The 20,080-nt window shown below is 32.0% G+C and overlaps 1 protein-coding gene across 2 annotated transcripts; it reads left to right on the top strand.

The window, feature by feature from the left end:
* The first annotated feature begins 661 nt into the window (after window positions 1–661).
* LOC114328799 (uncharacterized) lies at window positions 662–14,467 on the top strand. 2 transcript variants are annotated; one of them, XM_028277761.2, is made up of 7 exons: window positions 662–799; window positions 1,271–1,622; window positions 8,807–8,917; window positions 10,297–10,410; window positions 10,839–10,955; window positions 11,096–11,212; window positions 14,119–14,467. In XM_028277761.2, exons 2-7 carry the CDS (start codon window positions 1,297–1,299, stop codon window positions 14,375–14,377), a joined length of 1,044 nt encoding a protein of 347 aa, XP_028133562.1. In that variant the 5' UTR covers window positions 662–799; window positions 1,271–1,296; the 3' UTR covers window positions 14,378–14,467. The 2 variants fall into 2 exon arrangements, with proteins under 2 accessions (XP_028133562.1, XP_028133561.1); XM_028277760.2 differs by having other exon boundaries at window positions 783–930.
* The last annotated feature ends 5,613 nt before the right edge of the window (window positions 14,468–20,080 follow it).

Genomic DNA, 20,080 nt, shown 5'->3' with positions numbered 1-20,080 from the left:
AACGTTACCAAGCGTGACCTACGAACGAATGCACCAGGGTTAACAACGCAACTGAATATTTCCGTAGAGGGCGCTTCAAAAATCCGTAGAAATCCGTAGTGCAGAAATCTGACAGAAAATGGCATTTGGCAGACCAAAAAAAGAAGAAGAATGACACTTGACAAACAAAAAAGAAGAAGAATAACACTTGACAGACCAAAAAAAGAAGAAGAATGACACTTGACAGACCAAAAAGAAGAAGAATGACACTTGATAGGCCAAAAAAGAAGAAGAATGGCACTTGACACACCAAAAAAAGAAGAAGAATGACACTTGACAGACCAAAAATAAGAAGAATGACACTTGATAGGCCAAAAAAGAAGAAGAATGGCACTTGACAGACCAAAAAAGAAGAAGAATGGTACTTGATAGACCAAAAAAGAAGAAGAATGACACCTTAAGAGTAAAAAAATCCTCATTTTAGCTTCTTGATGGCTGCAGCTGAAAAATCCGTAGAAATGTGGTCGATATCTGAAAATCCGAAATAATTTCGAAAATCCGTAGATCTACGGAAAAATCCGTAGAGTTAACAACCCTGTAATGCACTGATAGTAGGATGCGCAAAACTGTCTAAGCCCTAAGCAATTCGCCGGTGCAGATTGTGTCTCGCTTAGGTTCAATTTGCGCCGGGCCTAAATATCACACAGTTTGATGAGTTGAAGTTATCACCTTTTTTTAGTAGACATAATCGTATCAATAAAAAATTTATCTCTGTATGAAGGTGTACTGATAGTCACTGTACTGAAGGTGTTACAATCATGTATGTAATACCAAAATCAATTATAAAATGTATTAAAAAAGATAAAAAATAATCATAAATAATTTTTAATACATAACATTTTTTTGTTGTCTTAAATATTCATCCTATTGAAGAGAAGTTGTTTTAAAAAAGTAAGTTATTTTTAATTCTCACTATTATATTGGGAAACGGAGCAAAATGCAAAGTTTTGATGTATGTCAAAATTTTCAATGTATTTTAAATGTATTCATTTTTTTTCGAATCCTGAGAAAACTAATAAGTATTTTTGAAAAATTTAAACGCAGAAAGAAAGACTACTTTATTACCGAGGCCCAAATGCCGAAAGTCCCTTAGAATAAATAAACAGTTTCTTTTGAATGAAATATTTGCAATTAAAAATCACACTAAATTTTCTCTTTTATTTTCACCCCTGTGACTTTTTATATTTATAAATATTTTATAAATCTTTTATATTTTTTTTATCTATTTCAGGATAAGGGGAAATTTTGTTAAAAATAATGATCAGAATAACGGTTATTCTTTCTTTTGCGGTAACAGTTTGTAAGGCACAATTTTTTCTTCCGCCCAGAAATGAAGATTTTGATGCGAGTTTTCAAAATACATTTGAGCAGTGGCTGGATATAGATAGGAATACTGGTATCGTTAGGTACCATTTTGTCCACAAAGATGATAAACCAATTTTTTCTCCTCCTACTTTCGATTACCAAGGTTACCAGAGATTTGGTCCAATTTCTGGACATGCTTCACTGGTTGTTTCGGTTACAAAGAATTGGCCATTTCCCTATGAATTTGTTTTGGACGTGGCAAAAATACGACCAGACAGGTAGGCCATTTATTTTTTAAACGAGTTTCTCCTTTTTATTGTGATTAATGTATAATTTATCAAAATCAATAGGAAAATCCCAGTAGCTGACTGTATACCATAATAAAAAAAATTATACAGAAGTAAAAACTTCGTTTGTACAATGGTATAAAAAAAGTTTATTGAAAACCATTAAAAGTCATCCAAAAGGATTCGCAAAACGTTTTCGATCTAGATCGGATCATCTTCAGTGCCTAGAACGAAGTATTTCCACGTTAGAATGAATGCAAAAGGTTAAAATTGTGACTAGTTGAAGAAAAAATGTGGTAATAGTTACGTTCTGCTTAGTACATGAAACTAGCAACCTTATGAAATTGGCAACATCGAGAAATATGGTTTACTTGATACTTATATGATATTTATAGCGACTCCAAGTCGATGTTAAAAGATTGAATGTGTTATTTAGGAGTGCTCAAAGGGCAACATGGTTCCCTGCTCGATAAGAACTTGTGGTTCTTGCCAGTTCAATGGACACAGACCAACAAAAGTGAAGGAGATGACAATTTAATTATCAGACAGAAGCGACATGACAAGACAGGTAGTCAATTTTTGGTTATGAATTTAAAAATAGTGTTGTTTAGAATTTAGATTATTAGTTAAGCTGAATGTAAATTAATAACTGTATTAAAGTGAAATTAAAATTTTAATAAATTAGATTTTAATAGAAGACGAAAGTTTAATTTAGTTTGAAATAGAAAGAGAAAGAGAAATAATTAAATGTGAACAACTTATAGACGTACAAAGATAAGATACAAAGTAATGTTATAAAAATAAAAAGAGTAATGTTGGTTGCCTATTATTGTGGCAGTAGTGTTGCTTATTATTGTGGTTATTAACAAATTGAAAAAATATTTTAATTTAATTTATTGTCTGAATTAGTGAACTAATAATTTGAAATCAATAGAAGGTAATGGAGTAAAACAGACTGAAATGGAAGAAATATATATTACTGTAAAAGTTTTTAACAAGAGAAGAGTGTTTAGCAGAAGCAAGTTGAAAACAAGTAATTGTGGTTGCCTGATATGATAGGTTGGAAAAATATAATTTTAATTAAATTACTGAAAGAATAGTATGTATTTAATGATATTGACCTAAAAGATGTTATTTTAACATCATTTAATTGTATTACCACATTTTTTCTTCAACTAGTCACAATTTTAACCTTTTGCATTCATTCTAACGTTAAAATACTTCGTTCTAGGCACTGAAGATAATCTGATCTAGATCAAAAACGTTTTGCGAATCCTTTTGGATGACTTTTAATGGCTTTTAATAAACTTTTTTTTATACCATTGTACAAACGAAGTTTTTACTTCTGTATGATTGTTTTTGTATAATTGATCCTTGAATAGTACAGAAACGGCTTCATTAGAGGCTATCACTCCGCTGGAATTACATATGTCGGAGGTAGCCGTTATGACCATCCTGAGACTTAAATCAAACAATATTTGGAGCCACAACAGCCACACAAACACTACTGGGATTATACTTGAGGGGTCTACCCCAAAATTCCGACAGCCCAAATCCCGACAGCCACAATCCCGACGGCCAAAATCCGGATACGCCAGAATCCTGACAGTCCAAAATCCCGACAGTCCAAAATCCCGACAGGCCAGAATCCCGACAGATTTGATAAGTTTCTTTTTAACATATAATTACATTTATTTCTTGTTTTTCTTTTATGGCCATTTGTTTTTTATTTTTTGTTACTAAACAAAAGTTTTTAGTATTTACCATTTAATATGAACTAATTTTGTAACATGGGTATATGAATTAAATTATTTTTTTTGCCAATATATTAGTCCAATAATATATGTATAATCAAATCCTGCATTCAAGTTTACTTTCATATAATAGATATTATCATTTCACTTACAACCTTCCATTTCAGTAAGTATAGTTTTATATTATAAAATGAAGTGTTTAAATAATTTTTGCTTTTAAAATACATAAAAATTAGTACCAGTACTTATTAGTAAGTAATAATTTTTCAATTTCAATACTCTATAATATAATTTGGTATTGCATTTGAAAAGGAAACAATAAATATTCAAAATATAGTGGTCGGAATTTTTACTTATGCGAGGATTGTTGCATGTCGGGATTCTGGCGTGTCGGTGTTATGGCCGTCAGGATTTTGGCTGTCGGGATTTTGGGCGCCACCGATACTTGAGGAACCCCTCTTTATGATGAAAACTCAGATATGATGACACCAGAACAATCTTCACTGAGAAGATTAACACAATTATACCATTGATGAAGGCCCTAAAGCTAAGAGAATCAACATTTACACAGCCAATAGCCAAGCGGCTATTCTTCTTCTTTTTGTGCCGTCTTATAACGAAGATTGGCGATCACTTCTTTAAACGCTTCTCTATCTTTTTCAACGTGAAATATCTGTTCAACACTAAGATTAGTCCAATCTCTGATATTCCTCAGCCAAGATTTCTTCTTTCTTTCCTTTCTTCCCACTCAGTAAAAACACATACAGTAAAAACCCACTCACAAAATCAAATCTGGTGAGAAACTTCAAAGATCTCCTCATCAACCTGGCAAAAGACAATAAAGTGTCTTTAATTTGGGTGCCGGGTTATGAAGGGGTGCATGGAAATGAACGAGCAGATATGTTGGTAAAACAAGGCTCGAGAGAAACTTTGGATGTCCCAGAAACTTTTTGTGGCATCACCAAAGGTGCTACGAAAGACGAGGGTTCAGAAATGGCTGATAAGGAATCATCAAAAGTAAAGAAGAGCCCTCATGGGCAAATCCAGACTAAAAAAATAATCAAGAATATTAATAAAAAACTCTCGAACAGTATGATGAACCTCAATAAACGAGATACCAGACAGCTGTATCTGCAGATTGTGTACCACCTTTGAATCGAAAGGAAACAAACTGTCTTTCATTTTCACTTTTATCTTTATTTAGATTTTAAGTATTAGGATCGGATCTTTTTGCCTAGACGAATGAAAGTGGAATGTGACCGCATATTGTAGAGTCCTTTTCGCTTTCTTTATTCGTCGTCTCTTTTCTTATAAACTGTAAAAGTCAGAGATTAAGGATGTTACCAGAAAGGGGTTCCAATAAGAAAAGTTTCAGATTTAAATAATTATTTATTATTCTTATAATAATGTCTGGGAGTGTAAGGCGCAAGGCAAAAGAAAAAGAGGAAGACCTCAGCTAACATGGAACAACACCATAGAGAGGGCTTTAACGAAAAGAAATATCGACTTCAGGCAAGCAAAAACTTTGACAAACAAGAGAATGGAGAAGAATTTATACTGCAGTCCCACGATAAAAGACGATAAAAGAGTTATAATAGGGGAGTGCATATAGATTTTCACTTCGGAAGAAATCAAACAAGATAGAACTTTTTGTAATTTCATTAAGAAATGTTTAATAAACAACATATCAAAAAGTTCTACTCGAGAACTGGGTGCTTAATTTTTTATTAAACAAATGAACTACGAAGTTTGATGCTTTTTTAAATAACTCCGAAAATATAAATTTTAAAACAAAACTGACTTGACCATTGAAAAATTCAGAAAATATTACAAAAAAAAACCTTATATAACGAATTTTCTAAAATTAAATCTGTATCTTCTATAATTTTTTATTTATAACGCTAAATAAAGTTTTCACAAACATTGGCGCACTGTAAACTAGCGTACGGCGAAGTGCACGGTTGAGTTATTTTAATGTAATTCTTTAACTAATGGATCAAATGAAATTTTACAAATTGAATCTAAAAGAAGAATAATTAAGCTATCTTACGGTTATAATAAAAAGAAATAAAATGTATGGGCATAAGTACGGTGGGGGTGGAAAGTGAGCCCTACATGATTTTCTTTAAAAATTATTTAAAAATGTGTAACTAATATAATTTTCTTATTAAACCCTCAATTTTGCACAACTTACCTTTCAAGCATCGCACTAAATGATGGTTTATTCAAAAAAATCTCAAAAATTTAATTCAATAGATATGACGTCTTAAAAAATGTAATTTTTGAAATCTTAGTATTACTCAAGTTTGAACAGATCTATTACAGTTTTATAAGTGCTTTTTTAAAGCTTAGGATGTAACCTTTAAAATGCACTGAATTATTTTACTTTAGAAATGAAATAGACTATTTCTTTTTGAGAAAATTAAGAAAGATAACAAAAATGTAATACAAAAACCGAAAATTACCAGCTAAAAAAATGTTTATACAAAGTGATCAAAACTTCTTTCTGTAAAACTTACCTAAAATACATTTAATAATAAACTTCAACAATAATAAATGTTGAGCAAAAAAATTTTTTTTTTAGCTCTTTTACAGTATGTCTGCGTAACTTGGAACCTATTGATAACTTTTTTATTATCAGTTTTACGAAAAAAGTTATTCTTTATAAAATACTCTGCATCGTATATAATCTAAGATGCAATGATCAAATATCAAATTTAATGAATTTTATACGAGTTATGTCAAAAAATATGAATTTCACTCAAGAGTAAAGTAGGTATCGTTAAATTTCACAATATCGAAAATTGTTATTAAGAAAAGTTGTTTGGAATTAAAAAATTTGTTTTAGTGTTAAATTACATCCTTCTAATTAAAATATTGTGAATAATAAAGGCACTTAACTCTTAAAAAAAAATTCATATTTTTTACATACCTCTTATAAAATTAAAAAAGTTTAATATCTGATGGTTGTATTTTAGATTTTAGACCAGGAGAGCATTTTATGAAGAATAACATTTTTTCGTAAAATTGATAATAAAAACTTTTCCATGTAGTTCCTAGCTACGCAGACATACTGTATAAGAGCTTCTGTATAAGAATTTTCATTTTCAAATTGCAATGCCATATTCGGATTCAGTATAATCAAAAACAAAATAGAAACATATTTGATCAAAGTAAAATGATGAATTTAACGATATTTTTAAAATTATTAATACAAAACAATTGTTATTGTTTAAACAATTAATAAACAATTAGCGGCCAAATCCGCGAGTAGAACTTTTTACTTTAACATGTATATAAACTAACAAAAAAAGTTTTAGAAAAATATAAGCTTGTTTGAATTTTTCCGAAACAATGCATGTTTTCGTTCTAATTGCACTCCCCTATAATTTATTTTCGATTTTAGTTATATCATTTTATTATCCTGTATGCAGATATAGGAGATTATATTTATTTCAGAAATTATGTCGCTAGTTATATTATGGGGACACTATCATAGGCTTTTTCTAGGTCGATAAGAGCGATGTGGGTTTCCTGATTTCTCTGTATTCTTTTTTCTAGTGCTATCTTTAAAGTGAAGAGATTGTCTACCGTTGAACGTCCCGCACGAAAACCAGCTTGTTCTTCAGCTTGCTTTCCTTGAATTTCTTGTTCCATTTCATTTCTTAATATTCTGGAGTATAATCTTCCAATGGTGCTGATGACTGCGATTCCCCTATAGTTTTTGGGGTTAGTTTTAGGGCCCTTCTTATGTATGGGAGTAATATGTGATGTTAGCCATTCATCTGGTACTTTTTCTCCATTTAGACATCTTTCGAAAAGTTTTTTAAGCATATCCCACAGTTTGGGTGGTCCATATTTTATTAATTCAGGATTAATAATTCCTCCAGCCCCGGGTGCTTTCCGGGATTTCATAGTTTTAATAGCTTCTTCCACTTTGCTTTTATCTAGTTTATTTCGTGTTCTCTCTGTATATCATTCCCTTTTTCTTGTATTCTTGTTATGTATTGTGGTCGTTTTCCTACTAATTATTATTCCTTAAAATGTTGTTCCCACTCTGCATCGGATATACTCTTCATTGTGTGCCCACCTTTTTGTGATGTTCTGACATTCTTTTTCATCTTCCATGCTTCTGAACTCCTAGATCCTCCTATTTGTTGATCTATGTATTCACATTTTTTAATCCAGGTTGCGTTTTTTTTTAATCACTTCTCTTTTTACTTTTCTATTTAGGTCCCTGTATTGTTGTTGAATCTCAATGTTTTCCTGATTTTGTAGACGTTGTAGGCGAAGTTGTTTTTTCTTCTCTATTTTCTTCTCGATATCTTTATCCCACCATTCTGGATTCTTTCCGTTTTCTAAGTTTCCTAGTGCTTCTTGTGCTGCTTGTTTTATGCATGTTTTTATGTGATTATATTCTTCTTCGGTTGTTCTTTGTTCTTGATTTAGTTTCTGTTCAAGTCTGTTACGGTACAGGTATAGTGTACTTTCATGTTGTAAGCTGTCAATATTATATTTTTCTATTTCTGGATCATACGAATTCCTTTCGGACCTTTTTTCGGAAGACGAAAATTCCTTTTTCGGCCCTTTTTTTACTTTTCTGTTCTAGGAACTTTCTTTTGGACCTTTTTTCCTAGACGAATGAAAGCGGAATGTGACTGCATATTGTATCTCTATAGAGTCCTTTTCGCTTTCTTTATTCGTCGTCTCTTGTCCTATAAATTGTAAAAGTCAGATATTAAGGATGTTCCAGAAAGGGGTTCCAATAAGAAAAGTTTCAGATTTAAATAATTATTTATTAATACATATTTTAATAATAAATTTTGTATCTGGGACTTTTCTCTTTCCTTTAAGAGATGTCGCTACAGCGTCCTAAGAGGGGATTGTAAACTATTCTTGAAATTCCACTTAACTAGTCAGTTTGGTTTCGTTTTGCTTCAGAGGTGTGCACGCAGCTCCACTGAGGACGTCGTAAGATAGAAACAGCTCTCTGGAGATTGTGTATTGCCTCTGAATCGAAAGAAAACATAAACTGTCTTTCGTTTTCACTTTTATCTTTACTCAGATTTTGAGTATTAGGAACTCTCTTTCGGACCTTTTTTCCTAGACGAATGAAAGCGGAATGTGACTGCATATTGTAGAGTTCTTTTCGCTTTCTTTATTCGTCGTCTCTTGTCTTACAAATTGTAAAAGTCAGAGGTTAAGGATGTTGCCAGTAAGGGGTTCCAATAAGAAAAGTTTCAGATTTAAATAATTCTTTATTATTATTATAATAAATTTTGTATCTGAGACATTTCTCTTTTCTTTAGTTTTTTGTCTCTTTGTTGGCTAATTTTTGTTAGTTTTAGTTTTTGTGTTCTTTGAGTAATTTGTCATAACATCCTAATATTTATTATTAATAATTTTATTCTTTTCTACTAGGATTGGACGTATCTCACCTTATGATTACGAAATATTAGAGGAGCTTAAAAAGCTTAGGCCAATAATACAGGAAGCTATCAACAATCCATCAAAGAACTTCAAACCACCCAGGTATACTAATTTTCACCTTTTTAAAATGGTTTTAATTGCATCTATTGTAACAACTCTATTGATAGTGGTGATACTGATATTATTACAGTGGGCGATCAAATTATTAGAGCCACCTAGTAAAATTCAATGCTTTACAGAAAGGGTAATTGAGTTGTATATTATTATTAATGCGTTTGTTTCCATTTGACTATCAGACTATCTTGTTACACTTTATGAAAGTACAATAAATAGTCTGGCAATAGTGGCTAGTGGCAACACGCGTGCCTGGTAATGCATGACTCAGATGCCATTGTTTGTCAGTGCTGCCCAACCTAGCTTGCAACTCGTGTGCACATTATTTTGTATTCTTGGTGTTTAGAGAAATAATAAACTTTGAGAGTTTCCATTGCTCTCTAGTGATATTCTGACAGTCCTATTCTATTATTTGTGAATTTAGTAAACATTGCACGTTCGTTACACTAGTGGTACATACCAGAACATCATGGAAAAAGCCAAAGACATCTCATAAAGGAAAATGGCAGGAATAAAAACTTTATTATTTAACACTAATGACTCCAACAGCAACATAACATCCATTTGCAAGATTTCAAAGGCAACTGTGGACCGTATAAAGAAAAAACTTACATACCATTATTGAACAATGGTAAAATTTTCTGAGGTGGCTCTAATAATTTGATCACCCCCTGGATACACTCTGGGGCAAAATTAATCGCCAACCTTAAAAATGGGTCATTTTTGATATCTCGAATTTCCTTAACCTGTTGTCCCATGTAAGTGATTTTTTTAATATGTTATAGCCTTATTCTTTAACAATATCGCTGTAACAATATTGTTGCTAGACAGGTGAACTGTCATTGTATACCGGATGTACGAATCAAACTGTGTGTTTTTCTCATAATTCGCATCATTCTGTGGAATATTATAGCATTTGTAAAATACTGAAAATAAAACCCAACTATAGCCACATGTTTTCTCAACATTCTGTTTTTTCCTTCATTCGCTTATGTTGTACCATAAACAAGTTAGGTACTTTAACAACTAGCCGTATTTTTCATCAATCTTTAAATAAGTATCACAAAGTCTAAGGGGTAATTCTGTATGAAAAAATAACGACAGTTTGCTTTATAAACGTATGTCTGCAAATGCTTCGTTTCCGAGATAGGGGGTGTTGAAATTTTTCTTACAAACTGACGATTAATGCTTTAAAACCGGTTAAGTATTTAATATTTACTTGTTTAGTAACAATATTATTACAGCGATATTGTTAAAGAATGAGGCTATAACATATTAAAAAATCACTAAAATGACCAATTTTTAAGGTGGGTGGTTAATTTTGTACCAGAATGTAAATATCTATATGTTATACTTTTTTTAAATAGTACATTCTGGAAACCGGATCAAATCATTTCGCCATCATTTGCAAAATATCTTCAAATGAAAGGATTGCTACCGATTGAAACAGAATCTGAGGAAGAAGTGGATAATCCGTGGAGGTAAGATTGAAAATATATAGTTTTTATAATATTTTACATTGATAATATTATTCATTACACATAACATAAGAAGACATAATTGAGTTTGAATATAACTACAAGAAACATACATGGAAAACACATCGGAAACAAAAGAAAAATAATAAATCGCATAACGAATCGTAGAACACATTTAAATCAACAATGGGTTGAAAACAGTGGCGGATCCAGAATTTTGGGGAGGGGGTCATGGATCTTGAGGGTGATTTAATTACTTTTCTCTGATGCGAGGCTACTTAGTCTTACCACCACTGGTTGCGAACTGGTTGCCGATCGCCTCCATCGCCCTCTCCTAAATCCGCCACTGCTTCTATCTGTGAAACCAACACTTAAAACACATACCATCAACAAATTATTATATAACACCATATATATATTTTTTTAATTAGTGAACCATTCTGGAACCCCAGTGAAATAATTTCACCATCATATGGAAAATATCTTCAGAGCAAAGGGTTGCAACTGTTCAATAAAGGACCTAAGAAAGATGGAAAGAATAAGTGGAGGTAAGATTTTAAATACTCAATGCATAAAAACCCGGAAATATACAAAAATATTGTCTCCTATCCATGAAACCAACAAACAAAACACATTACCATCAACAAATATATAACACCATATGTGTATATACATTTTTTTTAATTAGTGACCCATTCTGGAACCCTAGTGAAATAATTTCACCATCATATGGAAAATATCTTCAGAACAAAGGATTGCAACTGTTCAATAAAGGACCTAAGAAAGATGGAAATAATAAGTGGAGGTAAGATTTTAAACATATTATTTTTATAACTTGTACATACATTGCAAATTTTATTTATCACAAAATAATTAAAATTGTAACTCTGCCTCTGGCAAGTGCTGGGCGGATCCAAAGTGTCGGTCCTAAGTCCAGATAAAGGAGGAGGGTTGGACGACAGGCTAGTAACCTATCCCGAAAAAACAAAACCATTACCATTACCAAAACCATAAAAAATTAGAGTGAATTCTCACTCTATCAAACGCTTTCTTCAAATCTATCAGGCACATATTATTATATGGTGGTTGTTGTATTCCATCGACTTTTCTTTTATTTTGTCCGAAATCATTGCTGTTCCTCTTGTGGAGTTATTCGTTCTTTTATTTTTGTCGCTATTATTCCTGTTGTCAGTTTCAGTGTTTTTTTTTTAATATTTATTGCTCGATAAGTATTGGGATCTTTTTTATCTCCTTTCTTGAAGAACATCAGCATGATCGCTCTCCTCCATTCATCTGGTATTCTGTTTTGGTGGTGATTATTTTATGAATAAGAAGTTGCAGTTGTTGTACAAGGTAATCACCTCCATATTTTAAGAGTTCATTTAGTATTAGATCTTCTCCTGGTGACTTTTTATTTTTTAATTTGTTTATTTCTTGTTTCACATCTTTTTGGGAGATTTCGGTCTTTTCATCAGTTATTATATTTGGCGTTTCTGGTACAGATTCTTCGTTTTATTTTTTAAACATTTCTGTCAGGAAGGCCACCCATGTTTTCTCTTTTGGGTGTTCTATATAAACTAATTCTTTCATTTTGCTTCTTTGTTGTCTTATGACTGTTGTCCGTAGAATTCATCTCTAGTCCTTTTGTGAATCTTTCCCAGTAATCTGTTTTTATTTTCCTTACCAATTGATCAGTTTCAGTTCTTATTCTTTTATATTTTTCATATGATTCATTCGTTTTTTTACTTACATTTAAGGAAAGCTTTCTTTTTTTGGTGACATTTTTGTTTAAACTCTAGTGCAAAGCATGGTGTTTTAGTTGACCACTTTTTGTTTTTGTTTATTATTTTATATCATAATAATCATTAAAATGTTATTCTGAAGCTATTTCCTCGTGGCATTTTTATAATCAACTATTTTCAATGGGAAATAATCCACAATTTTACCAAAAAAATGATTTTATTAACGTTTCGAAGCCCAAATCGAGTTTCGTTGTCAAAATACAAAATACTACTAAAATAAACAAAAATGTTGTTGATAAGTATAAAAATTCTTTCATTTATATTGGCAATTTAGACGTATATTATACATTTTAAAGTAGAAGACTTTAAAATGATATCACCAATATTTATAAGTTGCGTTCCTGGGACGGCTTTACTAAAAGATAGTTCATTCGATTACATGAAATTAATCCCAACTCAAGAATATCCGTCACAAAAAAAAATCATAGCATGTGATCTGTCTTTAAAAAGACAACCAAATGCAACAATGACAGTAAAATTCTCGCGTTAGAGACTCCAAAGTAAATCACGAGGGAAAACCAGGAAAAAACCTCGTGATACTATCCCGACATCATAAGTATTTGGTCTTACATTTAATTTACTTTAAAAAAACGAATACCAAATTCTGACTTTATTATGTGTAAATTATAAATAATATTAATAATACATAGATATACAATAAGTAATACTAAAATATAAAATTTGTACTAACTCGATATGTTATTGACTTACTAATCGTGGTATTTTCTTTCTATTGACTTCCTCTTTCAGTATGGGTAACCACATCCTACTGCATTCTACCGAGGAATTTGCGACGCAATTGGTTTCATTTAGCATAATTAGAGCCGCTTCTTTGATTTTTTTTATTATCTGATTCTTTCAGGACTATACTTGAATCTCTCCACTGAACTCTATGTTCATTATCCCATGCGTGTTGACATATTTGAGATCTATTAAATTCTCTATTTTTAATATAAGACTGATGTTCACTTATTCTAACGTTTAATGGTCTTGATGTTTCACCTAAATATAATTGTTCGCATTCACAAGGTATTTTATAAATGCAATTCTTTGTTCTTTCTTGTTCATTGTTAGGTTTAGTTTTAGATAGAATAGATCTCAATGTGTTTGTTGTTTTTAATGTTGTTAAATTGTTGAATTTATTTCCTATTGTTTTAAGTTTCTCGGATAGTCCTTTTTTATATGATATTGATATTTTCCTCGTATTATTTCTTGTGAATGTTGTAGGATCCCGTACTAAGTTGTTCTGTTCCATTCGATCCAATCTTGACAATTCCTTATTTATAAACGATAATGGATAATCATTTTTTTAATAAAACAGATGTTAACAATTGTTTTTCTTCTGACAATGAATTTTCGTTAGAACAAGTAATTTTGGCTCTATCATATAAGGATTTAATGATTCCCTTTTTAACGTTGATGTTGTGATTTGATTTGTAATTGAGATATCTGTTGGTGTGTGTTGGTTTTCTATACACTTGAGTCTCATATCCAGTATCCTTCTTTGAGAATAAAACATCTAGGAAAAATATATAATATCCGTCTAAATTATATACCTAATATACGTCTAAATTGCCAATATAAATAAGTCAGATTAAATAAATTATTAGAAGAATTTTTTTTACTTAGCAACAACATTATTGTTTATTTTAGTAGTATTTTGTATTTTGACAACGAAACCCGATTTGGGCTTCGAAACGTTAATAAAATAATTTTTTTGGTAAAATTGTGGCTTATTTCCCATTGAAAATAGTTATCATATAAATACATTATGTTTGTCAACCTACATGTTTGACTGTGAAATGAAAGTTGTAATTTCGTTATTGATAAACATATTTTAATAAAATTTTTGATGAGAGTACAATATAAAACATTTTTTACTTAAGCAAAATATTTTTTTTTGAACTAGCACCTTCTGGAATAGTCAAGAAACCATTTCATCATCATATGCACACTATCCTCAAAGCAAAAGTGGTCAAAGCAAAGAATCATCATATTATGCAAACTATCTTCAAAGCAAAAATGGTCAAAGCAAGGGATCATCATATTATGCAAAACAGCTTCAAAGCAAAAGTGACCAAAACAAAGGATCATCATATTATGCAAACCGTCTTCATAACAAAAGTGATCAAAGGAAAGGATTTAAAAAATCTGCCGATGGTGCGTGAGGTAAGATTACAAACGGATTATGATATAATAAAATTCATAAATTATTAATATTATAATTTAAATGCTTTAATAATAAACTCTTAAATGCATGTCTTCGATTATTTAACCATATTTACAATATTCCTCTTCAAGTGCCATCTCCACGACGGATGTCGGCAATCATCATAGCTATTCTGAATTTGGAGACCGCTGCTCTGAAAAGTTCATTTGATGTACATCCGTACCATTCTCTCAGGTTGCGCAGCCACGAGATTCTGCGTCTCCCTATGCTTCTTTTTCCTTGAATCTTTCCCTGCATGAGTTGGAGCAAGTTGTATATGTCTCCACGTGTAATATGTTCGAGATATTCCAATTTTCTGGTTTTGATTGTATTTAAGACTTCCATTTCTTTATTCATCTTTCTCAGAATCTCTTTGTGACGTGGTCTGTCCATGATATTTTCAGAATTTTTCGATACACCCACAGCTCAATAATGATTCCAGTTTTTTCATTGATGCCGCATTCAAGGTCTAAGCTTCGAGAAAACGTAGCACCTAGCCATCCTTACTCGTAGCTCTAACTTTAGATCTCTTGTGCAGAGCATTTAGCTCATTTTGATAAAATTCGTTTTAGCCCTTTCTATTCTAATTTTAATCTCCTGGAACTAATCATGGAAGCTTGGACATTGAAGTGACAACACATAAGAAGAATAGAAGCGTTCGAAATGTGGTGTTACAGAAGAATATTGAAAATTCAGTGGGTTCAAAGGATTACCAATGTTGAAGTGCTACGACGTTTAAATAAGGAGTTAGAAATTATGAAAAGTATAAAAACTAGAAAACTGGAATATTTGGGTCACATTACCAGAGGAGAAAAATATGAGTTGCTGAGAATTATTATGCAAGGAAGGATCCAAGGAAGAAGAGGCATAGGAAGAAGACGCATCTCCTGGCTGAGGAACCTTAGAGAATGGTTTAACTGTAGTTCATTACAATTATTCAGAGAAGCAGCCAACAAAGTGACCATAGCCATTATGATATCCAACCTCCGATAGGAGAGGGAACTTTAAGAAGAAGAAGGAACTAATCATTTGTGGAGTTGATCATTGTTCCAAGATATGCACATTGGTCTACTCGTTTTGATATTGGTTCCGTTTATGAGGAGATTCTCGGTATGTCCTTGAGTTTTAGATATTCCCATAAATTCTGTCTTCTTGATGTTCATTATTAGACCGTAATTTTGGCTATACCTATATCGCTATTCTGTTCACCAGTCTCTGAAGATCTTCAATATTTTTGGCTAAGATGACAGTGTCATCCGCATATCTAATGTTGTTAATGGAAACTTCGCTCACCTTTATTCCAGCTGTTTCACCCTCAAGAGGTTTTTAGGATCTCTTTCGAGGAGGCATTACAGAGAACTGGCGACAATACGCATCCCTGCCTCACCCCACGTCTAATTTCAATTTCCTCTGACAGCTGTTCGTTAACACGTACATTTGCTCGCTGCTTATAGTGTAAATTAGATATGATCCTGAGATCATTGTAGTCTATCTTATTTAATTTCAGATACAGTAGAACCCCGATTATCCGTGCTCCTCGGGACCGGACGTGGCACGGATAATTGAAAAGCACGGATAATCCGAACATTTATTTCTTATACATAATACATATGTACGTTTATATACAGGGTGAGGCAGATAAAGGGCCTATTAGAAATATCTCGAGAACTAAAGGTAAGAAAATCATGAAAATTAGAATAGAGGGGTTTTGAGGTGTGAACTATTTAATGAAAATATTTTGGTCTCTTTTCTACTTCCGGTTATACCGGAAGTTGATTTTAACTTCGTTTTTTTTAAATGGGACACCCTGTATATTTTTACATTTTTAGATTCTCCTCGATTTCTTCTTTCTTAAAATATAAGGTTTTGTAATATTATACAAGGTAGGTTAAAAAATAATTACGTTTTCTTATTAATCTCGTAGCAACATTCGCACCTTGTAAGATTGTAGTAGTTTGTCATAATAAACTCTATTTATGTTCAAATGATTTTTAATATAGTCTACTATTGTTAGGAATTATTGGTATAGTTAAATTTTTCATTTTAGTATACAGGGTTGGTCGAAACTCGGAATGAGTATTTTCTGAGTTTTCTTAATTGGAACACCCTGTATTTTAGTATTGTAATGAAATGTCATTTTATGATACTTTTTAATTTCTTAAGCATTCCCTATACCTAACTGCTTTAATTTGTGTTATTGGTGATTCAAGCCAAACATTAATTGCAACACAAAATATATGAAATTGTATTAGGTTGGCCGTGAAAATATTCAATCAGAAATAATTTTTTGGAAATAAATACATATTTATTAATCTAAACTGATACTTAAAATTGCCAATAATGGTTGAGATAGCAAAATACCAACGAAGTGAAGACTGTTGGTACGATTAACAATTAAGCACAAATTAAAGCAGTTAGGTATAGGGAATGCTTAAGAAGTAAAAAAGTACCATGAAATATAGGGTGTTTCATTTAAGAAAACTCAGAAAATATTCATTCCGAGTTTCGACCCACCCTGTATACTAAAATTAAAAGTTTAGCTATACTAATAATTGTTAACAATAGTAGACTATATTAAAAATCATTTAAACATAAATAGAGTTTATTACGTCAAACTACTACAATCCTACAGGGTGTGAATATTGCTACGAAAATAATAAAAAAACGTAATTATTTTTTAACCTACCCTGTATAATGTTACAAAACCTTATATTTTAAGAAAGAAGAAATTGAGGAGAATTCAAAAATGTAAAAATATGCAGGGTGTCCCATTTAAAAAAACGAAGTTATAATCAACTTCCAGTATAACCGGAACTACCAAATAGATGAAAATATTTTCATAAAATAGATCACTCTTCAAAACCCCCTTATTCCAATTTTCATAATTCAGTTGCCTTTAGTTCTCGAGATATTTCTAATAGGCCCTTTATCTGCCTCACTCTATATACATATGTACCTACCATAAAAAGATAACAGAAAAAATAAATCTTTTATTATGAGCCTCTCTCTAGGCATATAAAGTGTCTGTCCAGTGATTTACGGTGGCGCTGTTTTGAAAAAACCTCAAAAATTCAATTTTAGTAATAGAAAATCATAGCACGGATAATCCGCAGCCCGGGTAATCCGCACACGGATAATCGGGGTTCTACTGTATTTACAATAAATCGATACAAATACAAATCTTAGCATACGCTGATGATAATATTAACATAATAGGATGAAGCAAGTGAGACATTAAGCAATATTTTTAACATTGGGAACTGAGGCGAAACAGGTTGATCTAGTAATTAATGAATGCAAAACTAAGAACATTTTGGTTACAAAGGATCCTACAGTAAATGAGAAACGAGGAACAGTCTTTGGAAGACATACCTATCTTTGAACGCGTTAAACAAATTCACACACATTGCTTCGCTGGTTATCACTACCAAAAAAATAAGCGAAGAAATTAAAGACTAATACTAATAAACCTTACAAATAGGACATACTATTGAGTCAAAAAGCATTTCCACTTATTAAACATCCAACAAAGAACTAAAATTATTATATACAAAACACATTCACATAATATGAAGTAGAAACGTGGACCCTAAGGCAGAAGGATAAAGGGGCTTTGGAATTATTGGGAAAGCTTTAGGGAATATTTTTTCTAATTAGGGTCTTACTGTACATGGATTGGGAAAAGGTATCTAATATTAGATGATTAACCCTTTCTTTACCGGTCGTCAATACCTATGTAGTACTGCCAGAACCAGAGTTTTTAAAATGTCATGAGCCCCAGTGCCATATATATACGGCATTATAGAAAATAGATCAAGAGTTGTTTTATGAGGAGATAATAAATACTATTGATATGAAATAATTGATTCAGCTTGTATATTTTATTATAAGAATATACATTTTAATACATTTCTTTTGTGTGATATTCTTCGAAGCAAGGAAAAACACATAGACCCACGTCGCATTCATTGCACATATATCTTGAATCTCGCCTCTTTTTTTGGTCACGAATTTTAGACTGTGAACAAACAATACATCTTCGAACTTTTTTATTTGGTACCATAGCCGGAAAATGTCGCCCCGTCAGACGCTGATGTTTTGATGTATTCAACGTCCTGGGTATGGTTTTTGGTACATTATAACTGTAACAAAAGATTTTCGTAAATAAAATAAATTTATAGTCTCTCACAAAATTACTTTTCAAGCAGCTGTCGAGTTAGCCTCAATTGGAAATCTGCCAAGGGCAACTGCCCTGGATTTTGCATAAGGAATAATGCATGACTGTTCAGGACACATAGATCAAGAATGTGAAAGAATAGTTTCTTGTACCACTTTAATGTTTTTCTAACGCATTCTGTGGAACTTAGCATCATATCCGTTCTGTCTACTGCTCCCATATTTTGGTTGTAGTGGACGACACATTCCGGTTTCTTCACAGATTCCCCTGTCTTCATGTTTGTTTTATTTACATTTATCATTTGATCTTTATGAAAAGTTGTCAACATATTAACGTCTCTACGATCTTTCCATCTAACGGCTAACATATTATCGCTAACCATCGATTTTGTTTCGCCTTTTTCTAATTTACCCGATAAATCAGGCATTTGTTTTCTGTTAGTTCTAACGGTACCACATGTATTTGTTTTGTGTTCAAATAAATAGGTAGAAAGCGTTGGAGAGGTATACCAGTTATCCGTGAATAGAGAGTGGCCTTTATCTAAATAAGACTTCATAAGTGTTGTTACAACTGACCCTGATATCCCCAGATCCTTGTATAGCTCTATTTCCGTTTTGGAGCCTGTATATACGATAAAATTTAAAACGTATCTATTACATCTTCTATGTAATGTGTAATGTTAAATTAATAATTAATTAGTAATACTTAATATTCCTTTATTACTTTATATTACAACTGACAACTGACTACTAATACTAGCGACGGTCAACCGGGAGAGGAGTGTCTACTGTCCGCCCTAGACGTGTACACTACACCACACTCCTCCCCACTAATCTTACAGCTTACCTATCTTTACAAATCTAACATTTGTCTAGGTTTTGGTACCCTAGAACTACGTCTTATGACAAGTGGTTTTATCGAACTATCACTCTCCGTTGCCGGTTCGAAATTGTCATTTTCTGAATTAGGATTATTGTTAATAAACTGAGTATCAGCATTTTCTGTTGCCATTTCCTTGTTATCTAATGCATCCGTTTTTCGAATCGGTAACATCTGAGTAACATTTCTTACAAGGTCGCCTTTCTGTGTTTTTACTTTATACATTACATTACCAATCGGCTCTACCACCTTCCCTTCCAACCAATTTTGCTTACCGTCAAACATTGAAACTTGCACATGATCATCAGGCAAAAACTGCTTAACAGTCTTTGAATTAATATTCTGTTTTGGAATTAAAACAGAATCTTTAATTACAGATAAACGAGTTCTCAATACTCTTCCAAACATAAGTTCACAAGGAGCCTTGCCTGTTGATATGTGTGGGGCTGTTCTATAACTTAACAACCACGATAACAATCTCTGCTCAGTTTCATCAGAATCAAATTTCTTGACTGCCCAGATAATAGATAATGCCTCTTTATCTATCTGAGAGTATTTCTGTTCGGTCTCTGTCAAAGTTCTACTAGCAAAAGCTATTGGTTTCTC

This window comes from Diabrotica virgifera, chromosome 3 (genome assembly GCF_917563875.1).
Source record: "Diabrotica virgifera virgifera chromosome 3, PGI_DIABVI_V3a".
Lineage (NCBI taxonomy): Eukaryota > Metazoa > Arthropoda > Insecta > Coleoptera > Chrysomelidae > Diabrotica > Diabrotica virgifera.
This window is presented reverse-complemented; position numbering and strand designations above follow the sequence as displayed.